This window comes from Miniopterus natalensis, chromosome 17 (genome assembly GCF_054644295.1).
Source record: "Miniopterus natalensis isolate mMinNat1 chromosome 17, mMinNat1.hap1, whole genome shotgun sequence".
NCBI lineage: Eukaryota > Metazoa > Chordata > Mammalia > Chiroptera > Miniopteridae > Miniopterus > Miniopterus natalensis.
Genome location: NC_142097.1, coordinates 24,331,432 through 24,350,176, shown reverse-complemented (window position 1 = coordinate 24,350,176; position 18,745 = coordinate 24,331,432). Strand labels below are relative to the sequence as shown.

The window sequence follows — 18,745 nt, the reverse complement described above, 5'->3', positions numbered from 1 at the left end:
TCCATCTCTGAGGGTACAGTACTGAATGCCTCAGAATCAACTGTTTTGCAAAAACAGACATTTTATTTTCTGTGATGGGAGATACACAGGCACCCATGGGTATATGGAGGGCTCTCTGCCAGACCCCAAGTTGTGACCTTGAGAACTTGGGCACTGTGACCTTGAGGAAATTTTCTAGCATTCTGCAGTCTCTGGGGGTAGGGCAGTGCCTTACCACAGGCTGGGTAGGCTGGTCTCAGGTGGTCCTGGCAACCCAGGGCAACTTCAGTCTGGTTTGGTTTCCTGGGTTGAAATCATAACCTGTCAGGCCCAACTCTGGCCAAAGATAATGATGCTTTGGCAAGGCCCTCAGCTGGGAGGGGGCAGGTACTCGTTCCTCATAGAACAAAAGTGGGCTTCTTCTCTGGGTTTCCCTTTCCACCCTCATGGTATGGTTTCCTTAGGACCCCAGGCCTGCTAGAAAAACTATCCCAGCTTCTGGAGGATTGGGTGGGGGTGGGGGTGGGGGCAGTAAAGAACGTGAAGCTTCTCCAAGACTCTTGGAGTGGGCTGCTTGGTTTGCGTTCTTGACTCTCTGCTGCCCCTGTGTGGCTGTAGGGCTAGTTGATGTCACGCCACTGTACAGGGCTCTGTGTGTGTGTGTGTGTGTGTGTGTGTGTGTGTTGGGAGGCAGGAGGACTCAGAACGACTGGAGCTGAGGCAGAACTAGAGAGAGCTGACCCTTGCGTCTGCTTTGGAGAGCAGGGAACTCATTGTCCCCATGACAGGTGTGGGTTACATGAGCAACACTAGAGCAGCTGTGACACCAGCAGGGGGACACTTGCTTACCAAAAAATTAAAAGAAAAGATGGGACTTTGACATTCATTTGCAATGGAGGGGATTAGACATCAAGAACGTGGGGACAGCTGGGTTGGCTCTGACCCTGGGAGCAAGTTCCCCCTTGCTAAGCTGCTCCAACATTGGCCACTTGGCCTGAAGAATCCAGGGCAAGGGATTCAGCCTTGTCCTGGGATAGCTGCCCGAGAAGCCTTTAGGGAGGTGGGGAAAGGAACAGATATGGAGGGAAAGAGAGTCAGTCCATCCCTCCCTTGATCCTGACTCTGGCCAGGGCCACTCAGTCCGACCCAGCACCGGCTGTTTGCTGTGAAACAGGGTCACAGGTCTCTAGTTCAGGTTGCTGTGTCAGTAGTGTCCAGGCTGATGGAGTCAGGTGTCCTCAGAGGCTGTTTTCATGTGGGGTCCTCAGATGTGAGTGTGCTTCAGAATCACAGGGAGCTTGTTCAGATGCCCACCAAAGTCTGAGAAGAATAGCTGATCCTGTCTTTGGGCCTCCTTTCATGGATGAGGAAACTGAGGCCCGGGGGTGGTGGTTGTGTCTGGATGAAGGGCACTGATGAAAGTCATAGTGGGTTCAAGAGTTTCAACTTAGTACCATTCTCCTTCAGTTCAATACGTTGGTCCAGCAGTGTGGCTACAGCTGCTTGTTCAGGAGGCAGAGGGGATTTCTGAGCAAGTCGCTTGGGATATCTGGGAACATATGCAGGGAGATCCTCCCTACATCCGTTCTGCATCCTGCAGCAGAGCACCCACCAGGTTGATGACCTGCGAAGCTGGCTGGACTGTGTCATACTCCGCAAAGAGGTGGCACACATTCTCCTGTGAGTTGGTCTGGCTCTTGGCCACAAACCCAAAGATCCTGGTGGGAGAAGGCAGCCTAAGTGAGGAGGGGGGGACCCAGGGAGGCACCAGGCCGGGAGGGGGGAACTCATCCCACAGTGTTCCTCCCTGCTCCTTCCCTAGCCAAGTGGCCCAGGTACCTTATTACGGTGGGAGCTATCTGGGAGGGGGTGTATGTGTCTCCCCTGTCAGCCTGGGAGACCCTTGAGTTCAAGATCTGGGTTTTTCTCATTTTGAAATTGAGCTCCCTGGGGACAGGACCTGAGTATTCCCCATCAGAGTGGAGAGGGCAAGGATATGTCTTGGTCATCAGATGGGAACCTTCCTACAGATTACGGCTCCCTGAGGTTAGAGCCTGTGTCTCCTCTATCAGACTGGAGGTTCCTGAGGGCCAGGGCCTGTGCTGCCCCCATCAAAACCATGGGCTCCTGCCTGGCCGGTGTGGCTCAGTGATTGAGCATCGACCTATGATCCAGGAGATTGTGGTTCGATTCCCAGTCAGGGCTCAGTCCCCAGCAGGGGGCATGCAAGAGGCAGACAACCAATGATTCTCTCATCATTGATGCTTCTATCTCTCTCTCCCTCTTGTTTCCTCTCTCTGAAATAAATGAAGATATATTAGAAAAAAATTTTTAAAAATTAAAAACCCCACAAAAACTATGGGCTCCCTCTTTCTCTAATTCCCTCCCCATGTTGGGTTGGGGGCTCTGCCTCGGGGAGATCTGTTATGGAGACTGACTGAGCAGACAGACAGGAAGGCCTTACCAGGAGGGCTTGCAGTACTTCTGCCACCTGTGGGAAGGAACACGGTAGTAGTGAGTACTGAGGCTTTGCTTCATGCCACGGACTCCAGCTGAGCAGGGAGAAGGGTCAGCTGTGTCCCCACCCCCACCATACCCCACCTTCCCCTCCTTCTGTTGCTCTTGGCCCCTGAGGTTCACAGGATCTTTCTGGGATCTCAATCCCAGAGCCAGAAGGAAACTTCAGGGGGCAGCCAGGCCCTGAATGGCCTTCTTCAGTTGGCCCAACCTTGAACTTACTTCCGTTGCTCGGGGTCCATGCCACAGAAACGGAGGGTGGTGAGGGGATAATGGCGCCGGAAAAATACCCTGGGAAGAGGCAGGAGAGAAGGGGAACTGGTAAGAGCCTATCCCAGGGTCATGTCTGCCTCCATCATCTCTAGCTCACTGTCCTCCAAGAAGCCTCCCAGTTGGACCCCTTATAGCCTGCGGTCACCTTTCCCACCGCTGGGCCCTGGGACACATGTCTGTACTTCTCTCCTTTTGTGGAGTGCTTCTGCCACGTGTCTGCCCTACATATTGGGGTTCTCTAGCCCCTTCCTGCTCCCTGCCCACCATGTTATTTAACTCTTTGAGGATAGAAATTACATCTTGGTGGTCATCTTTGTTTCCCCAGCCCAGGACCAGGTCCTGCTAGGCTGTAAATCTCTAAGCCCAGGGAAGGAGGGACCACACCCCACTGAGTCTCAGTGGTCAGTCAGAGTCTGGCTGGTGGATGTTCTATCAGTGGATGCAGACTTAGTCAATGACCAACGAATGCTGGCTGGCTCCATCTCCATCAGTCACAGCGAAAGGGGACTTTGGTGACAGGGGGTCATTGGAGTGAGGTTCAATGAAGGCAGATAACTTGCCCAGAGTCACTCAGCATGTCACTGACCCCACTGGGTCCAGGACACTGAATTCTGCCTTCATCATTGATCTAAAACCACCTTGGCCATTCCCTCCAGCTCATCCTGCCCAGACCTGCAGCCCCAGGGTAAGGGAAGTCCCTTACTTCCTCTGGACGTCAGTTAGGGTGATGCCCTGCTCGGTGACTTTAAAGTGGACCACGGTGGGTGTGGGGAGGATGTCCCTCTCCAAGATAGTTGAGATGGCCTTCTGCACAGCCAGGACTCCGGTCAGGGTCTCCACACTCACAGAACTCAGGTACAGGACGTGGCAGCCTGTGGGATGCAGATACTGCATTGGGGCCCTGTCAGGATCCATGGGATGGGTAGAGGTCACCCAGGCCCTGGTCCTTCCTCTGCCCAGAGCCAGGGGACAGGGTGGCCTTTTTTTTTCAGAAATCCAGTAGGGCTCCTCTTTGAGCCACCAGGCAAACAGACAGAGACTTTGTGGGTGATTTTAATTTGAGGCCAACCCCAGAGGACTTTGGGATCATCTGTTGCTTTGCATTGCCCTAGCCCCTGGCCCTCCAGGTGGGGGCAGTGGAGGGGGAAGGGAGGGGAACGTTGTCCTGTGTGTTGGGGCATCCAGGCAAACCTTCCTTCTGTCCAGACCCATGTCTGGTGCTGCCTCCGCCCCCACCTGCCCTTGGAACCCTGGTTTATTGTTGAGAGAAGGGAGAGAAGACAGGAATGGGGAGGGGACCATTGTGCTCAGGGGCACATAATAGGAGTTGTCACTCAGACAAGTGCTGACCTGTGAATGGCCTCTGGATGTGAGGAGGAGGGACCTTTCCCCTGTGGAAACCCCCAGGACCTCACAGAGGATTGCAGACCCAGAGGCCACCTCCAGAACAGATACTGTAGATCCAAAGAGACCCCAGAATGTCCACATGCGCCTATGTGTGTGGAGGATGGGGTGTGAGCCTGCCAACCCCCTTCCTCGGCTGCCCCTCTTTCCCTTGGCCCACTCCCTGCAGCCTCTCATCTCCTGGTTTACAGGGAGGGGGAGGAATGTGGCACCTTGTTAAAGGTGAAGAAATAAAGCTGTGATGGGAAACACGTGTGGACATGCGTGTGTGCGTGCGTGCAGGGCTGGGAAGTGCCCTCGGGGGGTACAGCCAAGTCTGGAGCCTCCCACGCACCACTCACCCGCAGATTTCTTCTGGCAGGAGGCCCGGCTGTCTGTAGAGGGGTCTGAGGCTCCGTCTCCGCCTCCCAGTTCTGAGCCAAAGTAAAGAAACAGGCCCGGAGGGGCGGAGGGTGGAGTGAATGGACCCCTCTCATAAGAACAGGCCTCATTAATCCCTTTGAACATCTCCACCTCCGCCCATGCCTTCAGGAAGTGACTGGGCTGAGAAACCAGGTGTGATTACCGTAATCAGGGAAACCGAGCCACTTTGAGCTCCCCAGCGCCCAGCTTGCAAGCCTTTGATCCCTCCTTCCCCCTCTCACTCCTCCAGCCCCTGGACAGCTGCAGTGACCTGGTCCTCAGAGGCCCCTGACTCCCTCACTTCTTCCCATCCACACTAACCCCAGGCCTTTCTTTGCTGAAAGTAGGGAGAGTGTTGCCATCATTCCACCAGAGGCTCCCCTGTCCTTGCTTCCTCTCCCAGAAGGCCCCTCACTGCTCCCCCTGCACACCCCAGATGACTGGCTCCATCAGGGGTGGGGCTGGGCTGTAAACTCTGGAGGGCACTTCCTGATCTGGGCTTGAGGCCTGCCTCTGTGTGCCTTTGGGTGAGTAACCTAATGCCTCCAACCCTACTTTTCTTATCTATTAAATGGGGTAAAGGCAACATCACTTCACAGGGTTGTAGTGAGGTATAAATGAATGAGGGAGTGCCCAATAAATGTTAGACCAGGAAGAAATAAACCAAACCTCCCCAAATCAGCTAATTTATGCTCCCCCTCTCAAAGAAGGTTACTATTTATCAAACATCCACTCTGTGGCAGGCATTGCACTAAGAGCCTTGCCTGAGTTGTCTCATTTTATCCCCACACCAGTTCGATAGGTAGGTATGATAACGGTTGTCCCCATTTCACAGATGATGAAACTGAGGCTCAGAGGGATAAACATTCTCAAATTCTCATAGCTAGGAAGTGGAGATGTTGACGGACCATAGGGCATGCACCTTTAACCATGACACTAAAATAATCCATAAATAAGGTGAGCCTAAGAGCCTTTCCAGTGAGAACAAATAGACCCGGTACCCAGATGTTGCCTCCTTGGGGCCCAGACCCACCTTTCTGCGGGATGGTGAGTTTGCAGGGCAGGGCCAGGGCCATGATGGAATGCTGGCACACAAAGGCAGAGAGGCTCCCTGCAAGGAAACAGGCGGCCCTGCGTGAGAAGGCCTTCTCCGGACTGCCATCCCCGCCCAGGATGGCTGGGCTCACCCAGGGCCTGTGGGCTCACCAAAGTAGGGCTCCTCATCTGCTCCTTTGAGATGCACCCCTTTGGCGGAAGACTCAATGAGGAAGTGGCGGATGAAGTCACTGCTGTCCTCTCCTGGACAAAGAAAGAAGAAAGCGTGTAGGTGGATGGGAGTTCCAGAGCCCCGTGTTAGCCACTCCTGACCCGCCTCCTCAGGGTCCATCCAGAGGTCAGTTATCCATCCTTTTGCCTCTGGGATGCTGGTAGGAATCCTATCTCTGAGGCCTCCCACAAAGGAGGTGCCAACAGTCCCTTCAGCAGACAGTTCTGTTGGTCTTAAGATGCCTTGGGGATGCTTTCCTATGACAGTTTAGATCAAATCTCAACACTTTAGCCTGGTTGCTCTCTCCCCCTCCCCACCTCCTCCCACGCACTATTACTGTCCTCCAGGTGGTCCCTGCGGGAGTCAAGCTGGCCCTGGAGGGTGAACAATGCTCTCTGCTCTTTCTCCACCAGCCCACAGCTTCCCCCTCTCTTTGGGCCCATTGGCAAGGCTTCTCTGATAACCAATGCACCCCAGGGGGCACCTTCTTATTTAGATCTAGAGGCACAGGGTAGAGACATCCCACTGGATTTTCACCCTTGGGTTTTCACTCTATCACTTACTTGCTCTGGGGGTCATCTGCTAACTCTCAGTGCCTTGGTTACCTCATCTGTTTGTTGTACAAGAGCCACAATCATGGGTTTAGGGAGGGGCTGTGACCCAGGTACCTCATACTGTAGTGACCTGTTTTTAATCTCTTTCCCCAGTGAGGTCTCCTGGTGCCTCCACAGTGCCTGGGGCAGGGTGGATGCCCCATCGATGTGTGCTGCGTGTGCAAAACCATGGGAAAGCGTGTGATAAGCTGTCACACCCATGTTTTTACAGTAGGTCCCCTCGAGATAAATCCGGTCTGGAGGGAGGTGGGCACCCATAAGAGAGCAGCCTGGAGAGGGGCTGGACTTGCCTCCCCCTCTTGCCACCATGAGATTAAGCGGGGAATCTGGGGACTCGGGGAGGTGGAGGCAGCTCAGACTTGCTGTGAAAGGAGCTTCTCACAGAGCCTCGATGCTGGAGGGCAGCTGGGACGATGCTGAGGTGGACCCTCCTCCAGGAGTCATTGTGGGCCTGGCCCACGGTCACCCTGCAAGCTAGCAGAGCTGGGACTAGAACCCACCACACCCCATTGCCTCCGAAAGGCCTTGAGTGAGGACAGAGAGAGGGGCGCCTACCTGGTCGGTTCTCGGCCAACGCGGGGGCCTCCTGCACCCTCAAGGCAAGGCCGAAGGAGCCTCGGTATGAAGAGCTGTCCCTCACGACGAAAGCCCCTGGCTCCTCCTTCCTCAGCAGCTCAATTGCTGGAACGATCCTTGGGTCAGAGACTGTTACTGCCCCACCTGGACAGCCTCTGTCCCCATAGGGTCATCATAGAGCAGATGTTACAGAATCACCTTTTGTTCCCAGTAAGTCCTTTCTATTGTCTAACCTCCCCCATCGCTGCTGCAGGCCCTATTTCCTCGGGTCATGAGGTCTGCAGGACACCACCCTTCCCTGGACCTGCCACTTGCCATTCCCTCCTCTGCCATGACCCAGGGCTCCGACCACAGGACCCAGACCTGATTCCTGAGTCACTTGTCCCCTGAAACACTGTGTTTTCTTTTACCTTGTTCTCGGGTGATGCTTGGCTTAAACCAGTACTTAGAGGTGTCCATCACAAATTTCATGGTGGGCTGCATGTCCCTGGTGGGACCTGGAGACAACAGAGAAGGGGAACCCTGTAGGCTGGACAAAGAGGAGCTGAGAGACCCTCCCCCATCCCCTGCCCAGTGGTCCCATTCAACCCACCCTCTCCTATCCCAACCCCATTGCATCTCCAACTGCCTAAAGAGGCAAAATTCAACAGAAGAATTTTGGGGCTTGGTGCATTTATGATTTAGGAGTCTTCCCTTGTATCCTTGGAAAAATCAAAAACAGATAAAAACCTCAGTTTAATGAGAAACAGTTTCTCAAATCTAGTGTTGCCTTCTGGCGACCGAAGTAAGGGATAAATAAGGGATTCTGAGATGCATCATTTGTTTTATTTTACACTCTCCTCCCCCTTAATAATCCTACACGTTCTTTAGGGATATATTCAGGGGAAAGAAAATGAAAGAAGAGGTAAAAGAAAGGAAAACAGCAGATCTGGGCAGACAAACATGCTCAGAGGTCAGGAGATGGGATTCCTGACTGACTTGGGACAACTGTTTTGCTCCTAAAGCCCAGAGGGGACTGAGGGAACCAAAAAACTCCTGACAGTATATTATGCTCCAATAGCTTGTGAAGTTACAATGAATTTTGCTGTGAGAATATTTTGCAGAATCTGATAAGATCCCAGGGTATAATTAGTGATATCCTCGGGCATCACCAAACCAGGATGGGACTATCACCACACTAAGTAAATGCACTCTTTGAGATGCCAAAATACCCGTTGTCAGGGTCCCTAAGGCAGAGAGCAATGGTTCTTAATTTCAGCATCTTGAAAAGGTGTGTTGTGGCTGGTTGAGAGTAACTCACAAAAACTGTATTAAAATCTGCAAATGATTTGTCCTAGGAAAAGGGTCAGAGCAGATTCAGGGGCACATGTGTCATGTCATTTCTTTTGCTGGCATTGACATGGCTTCGTGAGTGTGACAGAGCAGCCCATGAGTCAGCATTTCATCCCCCCTCCACCCCCGTGGATCTTGATAGTCATCCTATGGCTGAGGGAGGGCTGAGAAACAAGCCCTGGGAAGGAGATGGCAGAGCGAGGAGGGACAGTGTCCTTGGGGCTTGGCAGGAGGCTCTGCTTGTGGGAGAGGAGCACCTGGGGGTGCTAAGGCTTAGCCTTTGTTTGCTGCTTTGGGTTGTGGTTGGTTTGGCTCTTTTGGACGCCTGCAGTCACGGACTCCGGGAAGGAGGGTGTTCGCTGGTTTGTGGTTTTAGCTGTCTGAACTGAAATGCATTGTCTCTGTTGCCCTGTTCTCCCCTTCTGTCTGCGCGTCATACACCAACGTCAGAGTTACGACTGACTGACTCTCCCTCTCCCTCTCACCAGTTAGTCATCAAGTCTGCTGCTTCCATATCCTGAGGGTCTCCTGGCTCTGCCCCCTCTCCTCCACCCCCTGCCCTGCCCTGGTTCAGGCTCCGTTTAGGCTTGCCTGGACCACTTCATGATAAAAACTCACACAGAACCAAGTAGAAACTGCTCTCCCTGCCCAGCCAGGCCTTGTAGATCACCTGCCTCACAGCTGCCAGAGTGACCTATTGACGTGAGCCTCTGACCCAATCACTGTGCTGTTTGAGACACTCTGATATCAGGTCTCCTGTTGCCTAAGAGTAAAATCTACTCTTTAGCTTGGTGTTCAAGGCCTTTTACAATCTGGCCCCAAATTACGCTCCATGACCTCAGCCTGACAATCCAGTCATTTCCTAAACATGCCATGTGCTCCACACCTTCATGACTGTGGACTCTGTTCCCTCTGCTGGGGATGCCCTTCCTCCCCCCCGCTCTGGCCACGGAACTTCTGATCTACATTCCAGTTCCAGCGAAGATTTCACTTCCTCTGAGGGGCCTTCCCAGTTCTCCAGACTAAAGGGATCACTCTTCCCCTCTGTGGCCCATAAGACTTAGAACATTTCTTTACCCTGTGTTTACCCTACTGTATAGTTATCCTTGTTCTTGGCCTCTCTTTCTAGACTGTTTTCACCTCTATGTCCTCACCACCTGGCACAGTACTTGGCACACAGTAGGTAATCAATGTGTTGACTGGCCATTGAAGAAACCACTGGTACTTTGTCTGTTCTCCTACCAGGGGTGGGGAACTTTTTTTCTGTCAAGGGCCATTTGGATATTTCTAATATCATTAGAGGGCCATACAAAATTATCAACTTAAAAATTAGCCTGTTTTATTTGGTCAAACATTTAATTAACTCACCCCTAATGTGATGGCTGGAACTGCTTCTCTTTGGTGAGGCCTTGGCAGGGCCAGACCAAATGATTTCGCGGGCAGGATACGGCCTAGCCCAACCTTACAGTGCTTGAGGTATTGGCTTACAACATACCCTCTGGGGATGCGGTGGGAGAGGCATCTGGCAGGGTCTGGCTGTGACTCCTGGTGGCTGGACAAGGGTTGCTGGCAGAAGCAGCTCCAGGTCGGACAAAATCCTGGTGTCCTGGTGTTCGCTGGGGTGAGGGAGACCCTGGTTCTGGGCAGCCATTGATCAGCACGATGGGTATGTCTACCATGGAGTTGGCGATGGATGGGGGACAGCTGCTGGCATGCTCCTTGGCCAGTGGTGGAGAACAGGTTGCTCTGGGCTGGCCCATGCTTGGGGTGATATTGCTGGGGACCTGGTTGTCACTGGCTCTCGTACACAGGGACGCTGGGCCAAGGCTGTGGAGGCTGGAGGAAGAGCTGGCAGGGCTTTCCAAGGACCTAGAAGAAGACTGATGGCTGGAGATGCTGGAGCGGAGGAGGGATTGGCTGCTACAAGGGGAGAGAGCACCAGATGGGCAAAGTGTTAAGGTGTTGAGGTGGACACTCAGGGGCCAGAGCCAGGCTCTGTCATTTAGTGACCTGGGTGTCTATGGCTTTGGTCAAATAAAATACTGCAGAATCCATTCCCTATTGCCCAGAGCAAAGGCATGCCTACCTGATCCCCAAGAGGCACTGACGGATATAGAAATGTCCCTCCACTGTAGAGTCTTTGGTCAATTAAAGTAGCTGAATGGGCTGACCCGCCACAGGTCATATTTAGGCTGGATGGATTCCCTCTGCTTTCCCACCAAGGCAGGTCTGACTGAGCTGTCACACTAGCCTCTCCATCACCCCATCACCCCCAGGAGCCCTGCACACAGGCTGCACCTGGGCTGGACCACAGCCACTCTAAAGCAGAGGGAATTCCCTGGCAGGAGTAGGAGGAGGCCAGCTCTGCAGGCAGCCAGGCCTCTCCCTGATCAGAGGCCCATGCCAGTGGGCATGGCTGTGGGATCCCAGTCTCCTTGCCAGGGGCTGCCTTGGCACAGTGGCTTTGGATTGGTGCGGGGTCCAGAGGTCCAGTGGCTTGGTCTTCGTGGGCAGGATGGGTGTGTGTGCAGCTCTACTGTGAGGCCTGCAGAGAACTGCCCTGGGCGAGTGTAAATAACGCCAGGCAGGTTTTGCCAGCAACACAGAGGAAGGAGGTTCTTCTTTCCTGAGTGGTTCATCCCAGGGCTCCCAAGTCTATTTACATCTCTTTTTTAAGGTTTAAAAAAACAACCCTTCCTCAAGATGGGTTGTATGAAGGCTGGAAAGGATTAAAGTGGGCCTAATTAATACAACGGTTCTGTTCCCAAAAGGTAGCTACAAATCAAGATTTTTGTATATTGCATCATACTCTAAATGGAAGGCTTGAGATCCAAATGGCTGTGATGGCATAGAAGAGAGCATCTTTTCTTTTATTTTTGGTGCACGCCCAGATTTTGCTCAGACAGAGCAGGCTGCCTTTCTACGATTTTAGTGTGTGTGTGTGTGTGTGTGTGTGTGTGAGGTGTGGAGGTGATGTCAGAAGCTATGGTGGGAGTGACCTACCTTCCGAACACGTAGCTGACATCAGTCGCTGGGCTGGCTGACACCACGGAGACCTGGCTTCCCCGCTGTGTGGCTGGGCCTCCCAGCCCCTTCTCCAAGCCTGGAGAAGCCACCAGTGGGGAACCAAAGCCATGGGGGCCCGAGGTCTTGCTCCTTGTGCAAGGGATGAAGATGCTGGGTGAGGGCGGGGGATGAGAGGATGGAGCCCCGGCTGGGGGAGGAGGGCGCTGGTGCCCAACGCCTTGGCTCCCAGAGAAGATGAGGCTTTCGCTGCTGCTCCGAGTCTCTCGGGGGACATCTCTGGAAAGGAGGAGGCCGCCATTGCGTGGGGAGCCAAAAGGCGGGGTGACTGATGGGCTGGAGCAGTGCTGGGGGCCATCGTGACACCTTGATGTGGTGGAGGTCACCTCGATGTACTTTATATCTTTGGAGATAGAAGCAGAGCATTGGTGAAACCCGGGAGCCTGGACTCATAGGACAGGAATGCTGAAAGGGTCCTGAAGACCACTGGTCCCCCTCTTTTATACAGACAAGAAAACTGAGGCTCAGAGAGGAGAAACTCACTGGAATCAGAGTTAGCACCTAGCTCTACCTTCAGGGCCCAGGGCCAAAGTCCCTGTCTATGTGACATCTTCCCTTGGGTAAGGAGATGCAGCAGAATGAACGCAGGCCTTGGAGTCAGACAAACCTGGGTTTCAGATCTGGCTCTGCCACTTACTATCTGAGTGGCTTGACCAGATGACTTCATCACCTAGAGGCTCAGTTTCCACACCTGGAAAATGGGGTGACTATGCCAAGCCTCTTGATGCTATAGTAAGGATGAATGAAATGAAATGAATGTAAGGGGCTCAGCACCACACCTGGCAGATAGTAAGCCCTTAAAAATTGGGCACATAGTAAGCCCTTTGTGTATGCCCCACTCTCTAGGCTGAAAAGATTGCTTAACAGAGTGTGCCAGTCATCTCTTCTGATGCCTCTATTACTCAGGGTGTGTGAAGGCTGTTTCTATGTCTGTACCTATAGCGAAGGCTTGGCTGCACCCTGGAATCACCTAGGGAGCATTTAAAAGTCCTAACGCCCAAATTCCACCCTGCGCCAATTAAACCAGCATCTCTGGGGTGGGCTCAGGCCTCAGGTTGTTTGTTTAGTTCCCCAGGAGATTCCAGTGTGAATCAAACATCATCACTGTGGTCCCGGCCGGCAGCACACTACCGCTGGAGCTGGTCTGACTTGCAGAATCTCAGGCTCCCCCCAGGTCTGTTGGGTCAGAATCTGCAATTTTAGCAAGAACCTGGGGATCTGGGTCCACCTTAGAGTGTGAGAACTCTGCTTTAGAGCAGGAGCCCGCTGAGGACAGGGCTTGAGGCATTGCTGAGCTGTGGAGCTCCCTGGCCTGGCTGTGCTGGTAGCTTGTGTACAGTGACTGGTTATCAAACTTGGCCCAGGCTGCTGACTCACTGCAAAGCTCTTTCCTTGCCCCAGTGGGGGCACCCAGGACTCTTGTCCCCAGACCATGTTCCTCCCTGGAGTGGGGTGCCCTGTTGTTCTCCCCATGGTGAAGATGGACACCCCTCTTCCTGGCCTAGGGGAGGGGAGCTGACCCCCGTGCTGTTCCAGCAAAGGTGGAAGGTGGAGGTTGCTGAGCTACTCGTTTCTGCAGGGCTGTGAGTCCTGCATCTGGCTTCCCGGGATGGAAACTGGGGCAGAGTCAGCAGGAAACTGCACCCTCAGCTCCTGTCTTCAGGCCTCCCACCCATTAGGGCTCTGGCACATGCACCTCGCCTGCTGTGACTATGGAGTCCCTGCCTGCCCCAGCCCGCTCTGGGGTAGGGCTTCTGGCTCTGCTCACCATTACTGCCTCTGTCTGAGCCTGCTTGGGCCAGGGTTGGGGTGTAGGATTGCATCAGATGAGGGGGGCTGGCAGGCTGACCTGGGCTTGCTGCTCCAAGGGTGGAGGCACAGGCCTGGCTTTGTCATCAGACAAACCTGGGTGTGAGTCCTGGCTTTGCCACTTTCCCGCCAAGAGGCATCAAGTAACTTTCCTAACCCCTCTGAACCAGTTTCCTCATTTGCAAAGTGGGGATCTAAAACCAACCTCCCACGGTTGTGGTGAGGGTAAAATACACAGATGAATGGAGCCTGGAGTCTGGCCCATGGTGGGCTTCTGGGAGCATCTTCTACCTGTCTGCTTTTGGGGGCAGTGTTCGCCAGATGGCTAATACTCTGGCTAAGGTGTGGGTCCCACTGCTGAGGGCAAGAGGAGAATATTTGGCACAATGTACTGTGGGCTCTGAAAGAAATGAGGTCCTGGAATGGGGTGGATTCTTCTGGAAGGTTGGCAAACACAACTTGTATTTTTATAGGACTTTATAGCGTTTACACCCATAATCCTTTCAAGCTTCCCAACGGCCCTTACGCCCATTGCCAGCAGACACTGCTTTTATAGAGGAGGAAACTGAGGCTCAGAGAAATGTGGGAGTGGAGCTAACATTTATTGCGCAAGTTTTAATAAGAGCTGGTATTTATTAAGTGCTGAGTGCCAGCACTGTTACAAAACGTGTTACCTGTATTAGTTTATTCAGCCCTCATGATAACTCTATTGAAGTAGGAAATATTAATTCCATATAACAGATGAGAAATCAAGGCTCAGAAAGGTTAAGTGAGTTATCCAATGCCACACAGCCAGGGAGGAGAGGAACCTGCCTCTTGCTCCTGTGCTCTGATTGGGGGCCTCTTCCTGGAGGAGGGGTTCCTTGGGACCCTTTCCCAAGGCCTTACCTTTTGACAAGGTGCCTGGCTGCTTTGGGGAGGGTCTGTTGGTCTGAAGAAGCTCTGGGCTGCTTCCTTACTGGGTCACCCAAATGCTTAGCAAAAGCCTCGCTGAGGGGTGAAGGAAGCAGCGGGGAGAGTGCTGGAGGAGTAATGGAGCTGTGAGTCACCTCCTGCTCTTGCCCTGAGGTGGATGTGGCCGGGGGAGGTGGAGGCCCCCACCCCATCACCTGGTGCAGTCACTGTTTACGGGCCCATGGGGCAAGTCCGAGCAGAGCTCAGTGGATGCAGGCACCAGCACCAGGCCGGGTGGGTGGGTGGGGTCACGTGGGTTGGGGGAGCAGAGACAATATTAGACACTTTTCATTTGGGATTGGCAAACAGCCTTGCCTGGCAGAAACGGCTGGAAAATGAAATGTGGGGGCCTGTTCCAAAGAGGGGGAGGGGTGGCAGAGAGGGTAAAGAAAAGATTATGGTGTTTGCTTCTAGGAGTCACATTCCCTGTGGAATGGGGACCCTCCCCCCCAGGGTAAGCCTGAAGGAAGGTAAGCAAGAGGCAGGGACAGGGGAGCTGGGGGGAGGTTTGGAGCACTGGGGAGGTGGGGCCTCTGAACAGATTTATTCTGGGAAGCCCTGGAGGGTGGGAAACTACTCCAAGGAAGAGAGAAAGACAAGGACTTGGACGCTGGAGCCCAGAAGCCTGGGCTTCAAGGCCTGACCTGGACCACTCGCTAGCTGTGTGACTGGGGCCATCCCTTCCCTCAGTGCTCTCCTCTGCGAAATGAAGTTATCACCGGTTCCTTCACAGGGTGGATGCTGGAATCATGCATTACCAAAATCTTTCTGTATACACAGGGTGGGACAAAAGGAGGTTTATAGTTGCTCCTACTTTTGCCCCAGCCTGTATTTAGGGGAGGGATCAACATAGGATTGCCGAAGTTTAATTTTTAATTTTGCCAAGTTAGGAAAGAGGAACAGTGAACATTGTCTAGCACCACAATTATAGAATGTCTTCCCTCCAACACCCCAAAGGTTGGAAAGATGAGAGTGCAAATGAAGGGGGGATCCTCTGCCTGGAATGCATGTGGCCTGACAAAAACTCACCACTGCCCTGGGCCAGGGAGAGCTTGCTTTGTCACCAGTAGTGGTGGTCTGAGGGGAAGGATTTGGGAGGACAAGATGCATGAGCAAAGTGCAGCTCAGCACAGTGATCGCACAGAAGAACTTTCTAACAGGGAGCTGAGGGGCCTGGGCCAAATCAGGAGGTGGTGAGCTCCCAGACATTGCAGGTATCCAAGTGCAGGTTGGAGGAGAGAATTTTTTTTAAAAATTTCATCAGAAGGGACTGGGACAAAGCTAAGCGGCTTCTTTAGGACTCTGACCACTGCTGCCTTCCTAACACCTGAGTCAGGTGGGCACATCCTCATAATGGCAGGTCGTGCCCAGGGCATCTGAGAATATAGACTATTACTGCCCATTGCCCCCTCAGAGGAAGGGCCCAGTTGTCAACATCCCAACCCCATACATGGGGATGCTCCCCAGAGACTGGTCTCACCCCCACTGGCCTTGAGTGTGTGGAACCCCTGCCTCGGGGCATGAACATTAAAGCCCAGGGCTTGCTCCTGCCAATGGTAATTAGGCCCAAACCACCTTCTCTGCAGAGGCATGCCCAGAACTGGCCTCAAGAAGCAGGAAGACTCTTGAGGGCTCGATGCAGTTCTTTTAACAGGCCTGGCAGGCAATCCTCGGTGGGAGGAATAGAAAGCAGGTCAGGAGCCCAGGCGCCGGAGGACCTGGGTGCTGGGCTCACTTTCACCCCAGAGCCTGAACCTGTCCTGGGGCTGGTTCTAAACACAACCCTGGTGTTTAATAAAGCAGCTACCACTTATAATGACTCATAAGGTGCCAGGATTTGTGATAACACCCAACAAATGTTACTTCTTTTAAACCTTGCAACACCCTTTGAGGTAAGAACTCATTTATATTTTACAGATGAGGAATTAGAGACACAAAGAAGTGAAGTAAACAGCTTGTGTAAGGTTTGCCTGACTCTAGTGACTAGGCTAGATTGTCTCCTTACTCAAGTCTATCAACCTCAGTTTTCTCATCTGTAGAATGAACATGAAACAGTCATGTCCTGGGGGTGAGTTGGGAGCATTAAAGGTTCTACTATAAAGTGCTCAGCACAGTGCCTGGATGTAGTAAATGGATGACTTCTATCTCTAGTCCTAAGCACACCCCTTGACCCATGCTGATTGTTTAAATCCCTGGAAGCCTCAGTCTTCCAGCCTGTCCAATGGGGCTGCTGCTCCTTGACCTTCCTTTTCAAAGTATTCTTAAAACTCTTTGTTTGGGAAACTGAAGCCAGACATAGGGATTTCTAGATCGTCTAGGATTCAGTGGTGTACTGGAGGTGGCTTGTCCCAGCTCAGGAGAGCTGATTGTTACACTGTCAGGATTTTGTCCAGCTGTTTGCTAAACTCAGCCATTATTAAAAATTAAAGAATATAAAATTACAATGAAATAACTTGTGGAGAGCGGCTGAACCTGGAAGCTGGCTGGGGCTCGGACAGGAGCAAGGCTGTGCCCTGAAGACCCTGAGGGACCTTGTCCGGGGCAGAGGCAAAGCAGTGCCTGGATACGGGTCCCCCTGTCCATGGTGTAGGCTGACACGCTGGCTTGAGCAGAGCTCTGCTTGCGTGCAACGTGTCCTGCCAAAGGCTAGGAGATGCGATCAGCCAAACAACAGTCAGGTGCCAGCTTCCGTGTGCAGTGGGAGCAGCGTAAAACAATAGAAAACCCCCAAGATGTTGTTCTGGGTGCAGCAAACCAGTATGTTCTGAGCAAGCTTGCCAAGGGATTGTTTTTGTCCCTCTCAGCTACCTGCAGTTTCCTTGAAGAATTGTTACCTTGACGTATATAATAAAGACGCTGAGCTTGCTTGGGGTCACTGTCTCTCCATCCGAGGGCAGTGTCCCACCTGGCCCCAGCTTTGACTGTCTTATATATCTCTGTGTATTTTTTAATCTCTTGTTGCTCCCTCTCAGGATCCCCCACTTCCCCGTGCAGGTTGCGGCAATAACTTATATTAAAAACAGAGGTAATAAATACTCAAAATTCATTACATCCCATTGATTTTGCTATGATCCGTACTCAAGATTATTTATCTCTGTTGTATTGGTCCAGTGTAAATACTACAGAATGGCCTGCTCCTGGGTATCTCTTTCTAATGCCTCATTCAGGGACATCACATCGGTAGCTTGACATTGGCCATGGTGGGAGAATTTACACTGTGGAAACTGCTAAATGCTTCTTACCAGGGCTCTCCCTCACCCCACCAGGGAGCCAGTTGTTAAACATTTACTAGCACACTACTGCTTAAACACAACAGGGTTACCACCCTGAACAGGCTGAAATCTGTGCCTCTCCCACCCCACTGCTTCCAGCTTGGGCCTCCCTAGAGTAATTCTCCCCTAAACAGGGACAGGGGGTGCAGATAGAAATCCTACAAAAATTTTAAGGGGCCAGGTTAGAACTTATGGAGAGACACCATAGAATAGGTTCAGGGACCCCACCTTTATCGAGCTCTTTTGTAATGAGTGGAGTTATAGGAAATTATATATATATATATCTTATTTAAATTCTCTGAAAAACCACATAAAACAAGTTTCCATCACTTTCCAAACTCAGGAGCCAAATAGAGTGGATAGTGAGGGAAACTTGTATTTACCCTTTTAATATGCCGGAGGAAACAGGAAAATTGTTGAAGGCTGAATGTCATCTCCCCATGAGACATCGCCTCCTGCTCTGATTCTACAGAAATTCCTTCTTCATGAGGTCTGGCCCCTAAGCCCCGCTCCTGGCACTGTGCCCCTGGTCCTTACCCAAGGCTTCAGGCTCTTCTTTCTTTTTCCTCGAAATAGTGCTCTGGGTGGGCTCAGCCCACGGGTCACCAGTCCCTCGGGGGAGCAGCTGGAAGGTGGGATCCAGTTCCAGAATCATCTGGTTGAGGCTCTCCAGTGATAAGTCAATGTAGGCATCAAGTTCCTCCAGGGCCCCTGAGGTTTGCTCACCAGGGGACCGTAGGAGGCAGCTGGCTTTGGCTCCAGCCTGTGGGGCCTGCTGGAGCCTGTTGGGGGGCTCCTTGCAGGGCATGGAGGCCATCAGGGCCTGGGTTCCCCAGCCCTCTGTAGTGTAGTAAGGACACTGGGGTGGCAGGTTAGGGTTGGGTGCTGGGTGCAGGACCCTCCTGGGCTCCTCACAGGAAGCCAAGCGGACTGCGTGGCCTCCTGCCAGCAGGGGGCTGGACATCACCTGCGACATGGTGGGGACAGTGACCCAGCGGTGTACCTCTGGCTTCCCACCAGCCTCACTTACGTCCCAGAGGTGTCACTTGCCAACCAGTAGCTCCCAGGATCTGAAAGAGGGCAAGGGTGGCAGCTGAGTAACTTTTGTAGATGAACCCCTGCCTCCTCCTCCCCGCCCCCCCAAAAACAAAGGCATTTATTTATTCATTCATTTAAAAGCATGGATGCTGGAGCCAGACTGCCTGGGTTTGCATCCTGGCTCCACCACTTACTAGCCGTATAACATTGGGCAGGCTAATTAA

The 18,745-nt window shown here is 52.7% G+C and overlaps 1 protein-coding gene across 3 annotated transcripts; it reads right to left on the bottom strand.

The window, feature by feature from the left end:
- Positions 1 to 658: 658 nt before the first annotated feature.
- On the bottom strand, positions 659 to 18,459 carry TNS4 (tensin 4). Of its 3 annotated transcripts, XM_087826604.1 has the most exons (13): positions 18,021 to 18,459; positions 11,368 to 11,791; positions 9,860 to 10,284; positions 7,443 to 7,529; positions 7,012 to 7,137; positions 5,782 to 5,874; positions 5,609 to 5,686; positions 4,511 to 4,586; positions 4,006 to 4,010; positions 3,473 to 3,641; positions 2,719 to 2,787; positions 2,444 to 2,470; positions 659 to 1,697 (listed from the first exon to the last, which is right to left on the bottom strand). In XM_087826604.1, exons 1-13 carry the CDS (start codon positions 18,457 to 18,459, stop codon positions 1,556 to 1,558), a joined length of 2,160 nt encoding a protein of 719 aa, XP_087682730.1. In that variant the 3' UTR covers positions 659 to 1,555. The 3 variants fall into 3 exon arrangements, with proteins under 3 accessions (XP_087682730.1, XP_087682728.1, XP_087682729.1); XM_087826602.1 differs by lacking the exon at positions 4,006 to 4,010 and having other exon boundaries at positions 4,515 to 4,586; positions 7,443 to 7,532; positions 9,857 to 10,284; XM_087826603.1 differs by lacking the exon at positions 4,006 to 4,010 and having other exon boundaries at positions 4,515 to 4,586.
- Positions 18,460 to 18,745: the final 286 nt, after the last annotated feature.

What these genes read in the sequence shown, in the direction of transcription:
- TNS4 (XM_087826604.1), bottom strand. Translation starts at nt 18,459, where the DNA reads ATGTCGCAGGTGATGTCCAGCCCCCTGCTGGCAGGAGGCCACGCAGTC. An exon ending in AGATGAGGAGCCCTACTTTG is followed by an intron (nt 5,687 to 5,781) that starts GTGAGCCCACAG and finishes GTTTCCTTGCAG; the next exon opens with GGAGCCTCTCTGCCTTTGTG. An exon ending in CTAACTGACGTCCAGAGGAA is followed by an intron (nt 2,788 to 3,472) that starts GTAAGGGACTTC and finishes GCCTCTTCCCAG; the next exon opens with GGTATTTTTCCGGCGCCATT.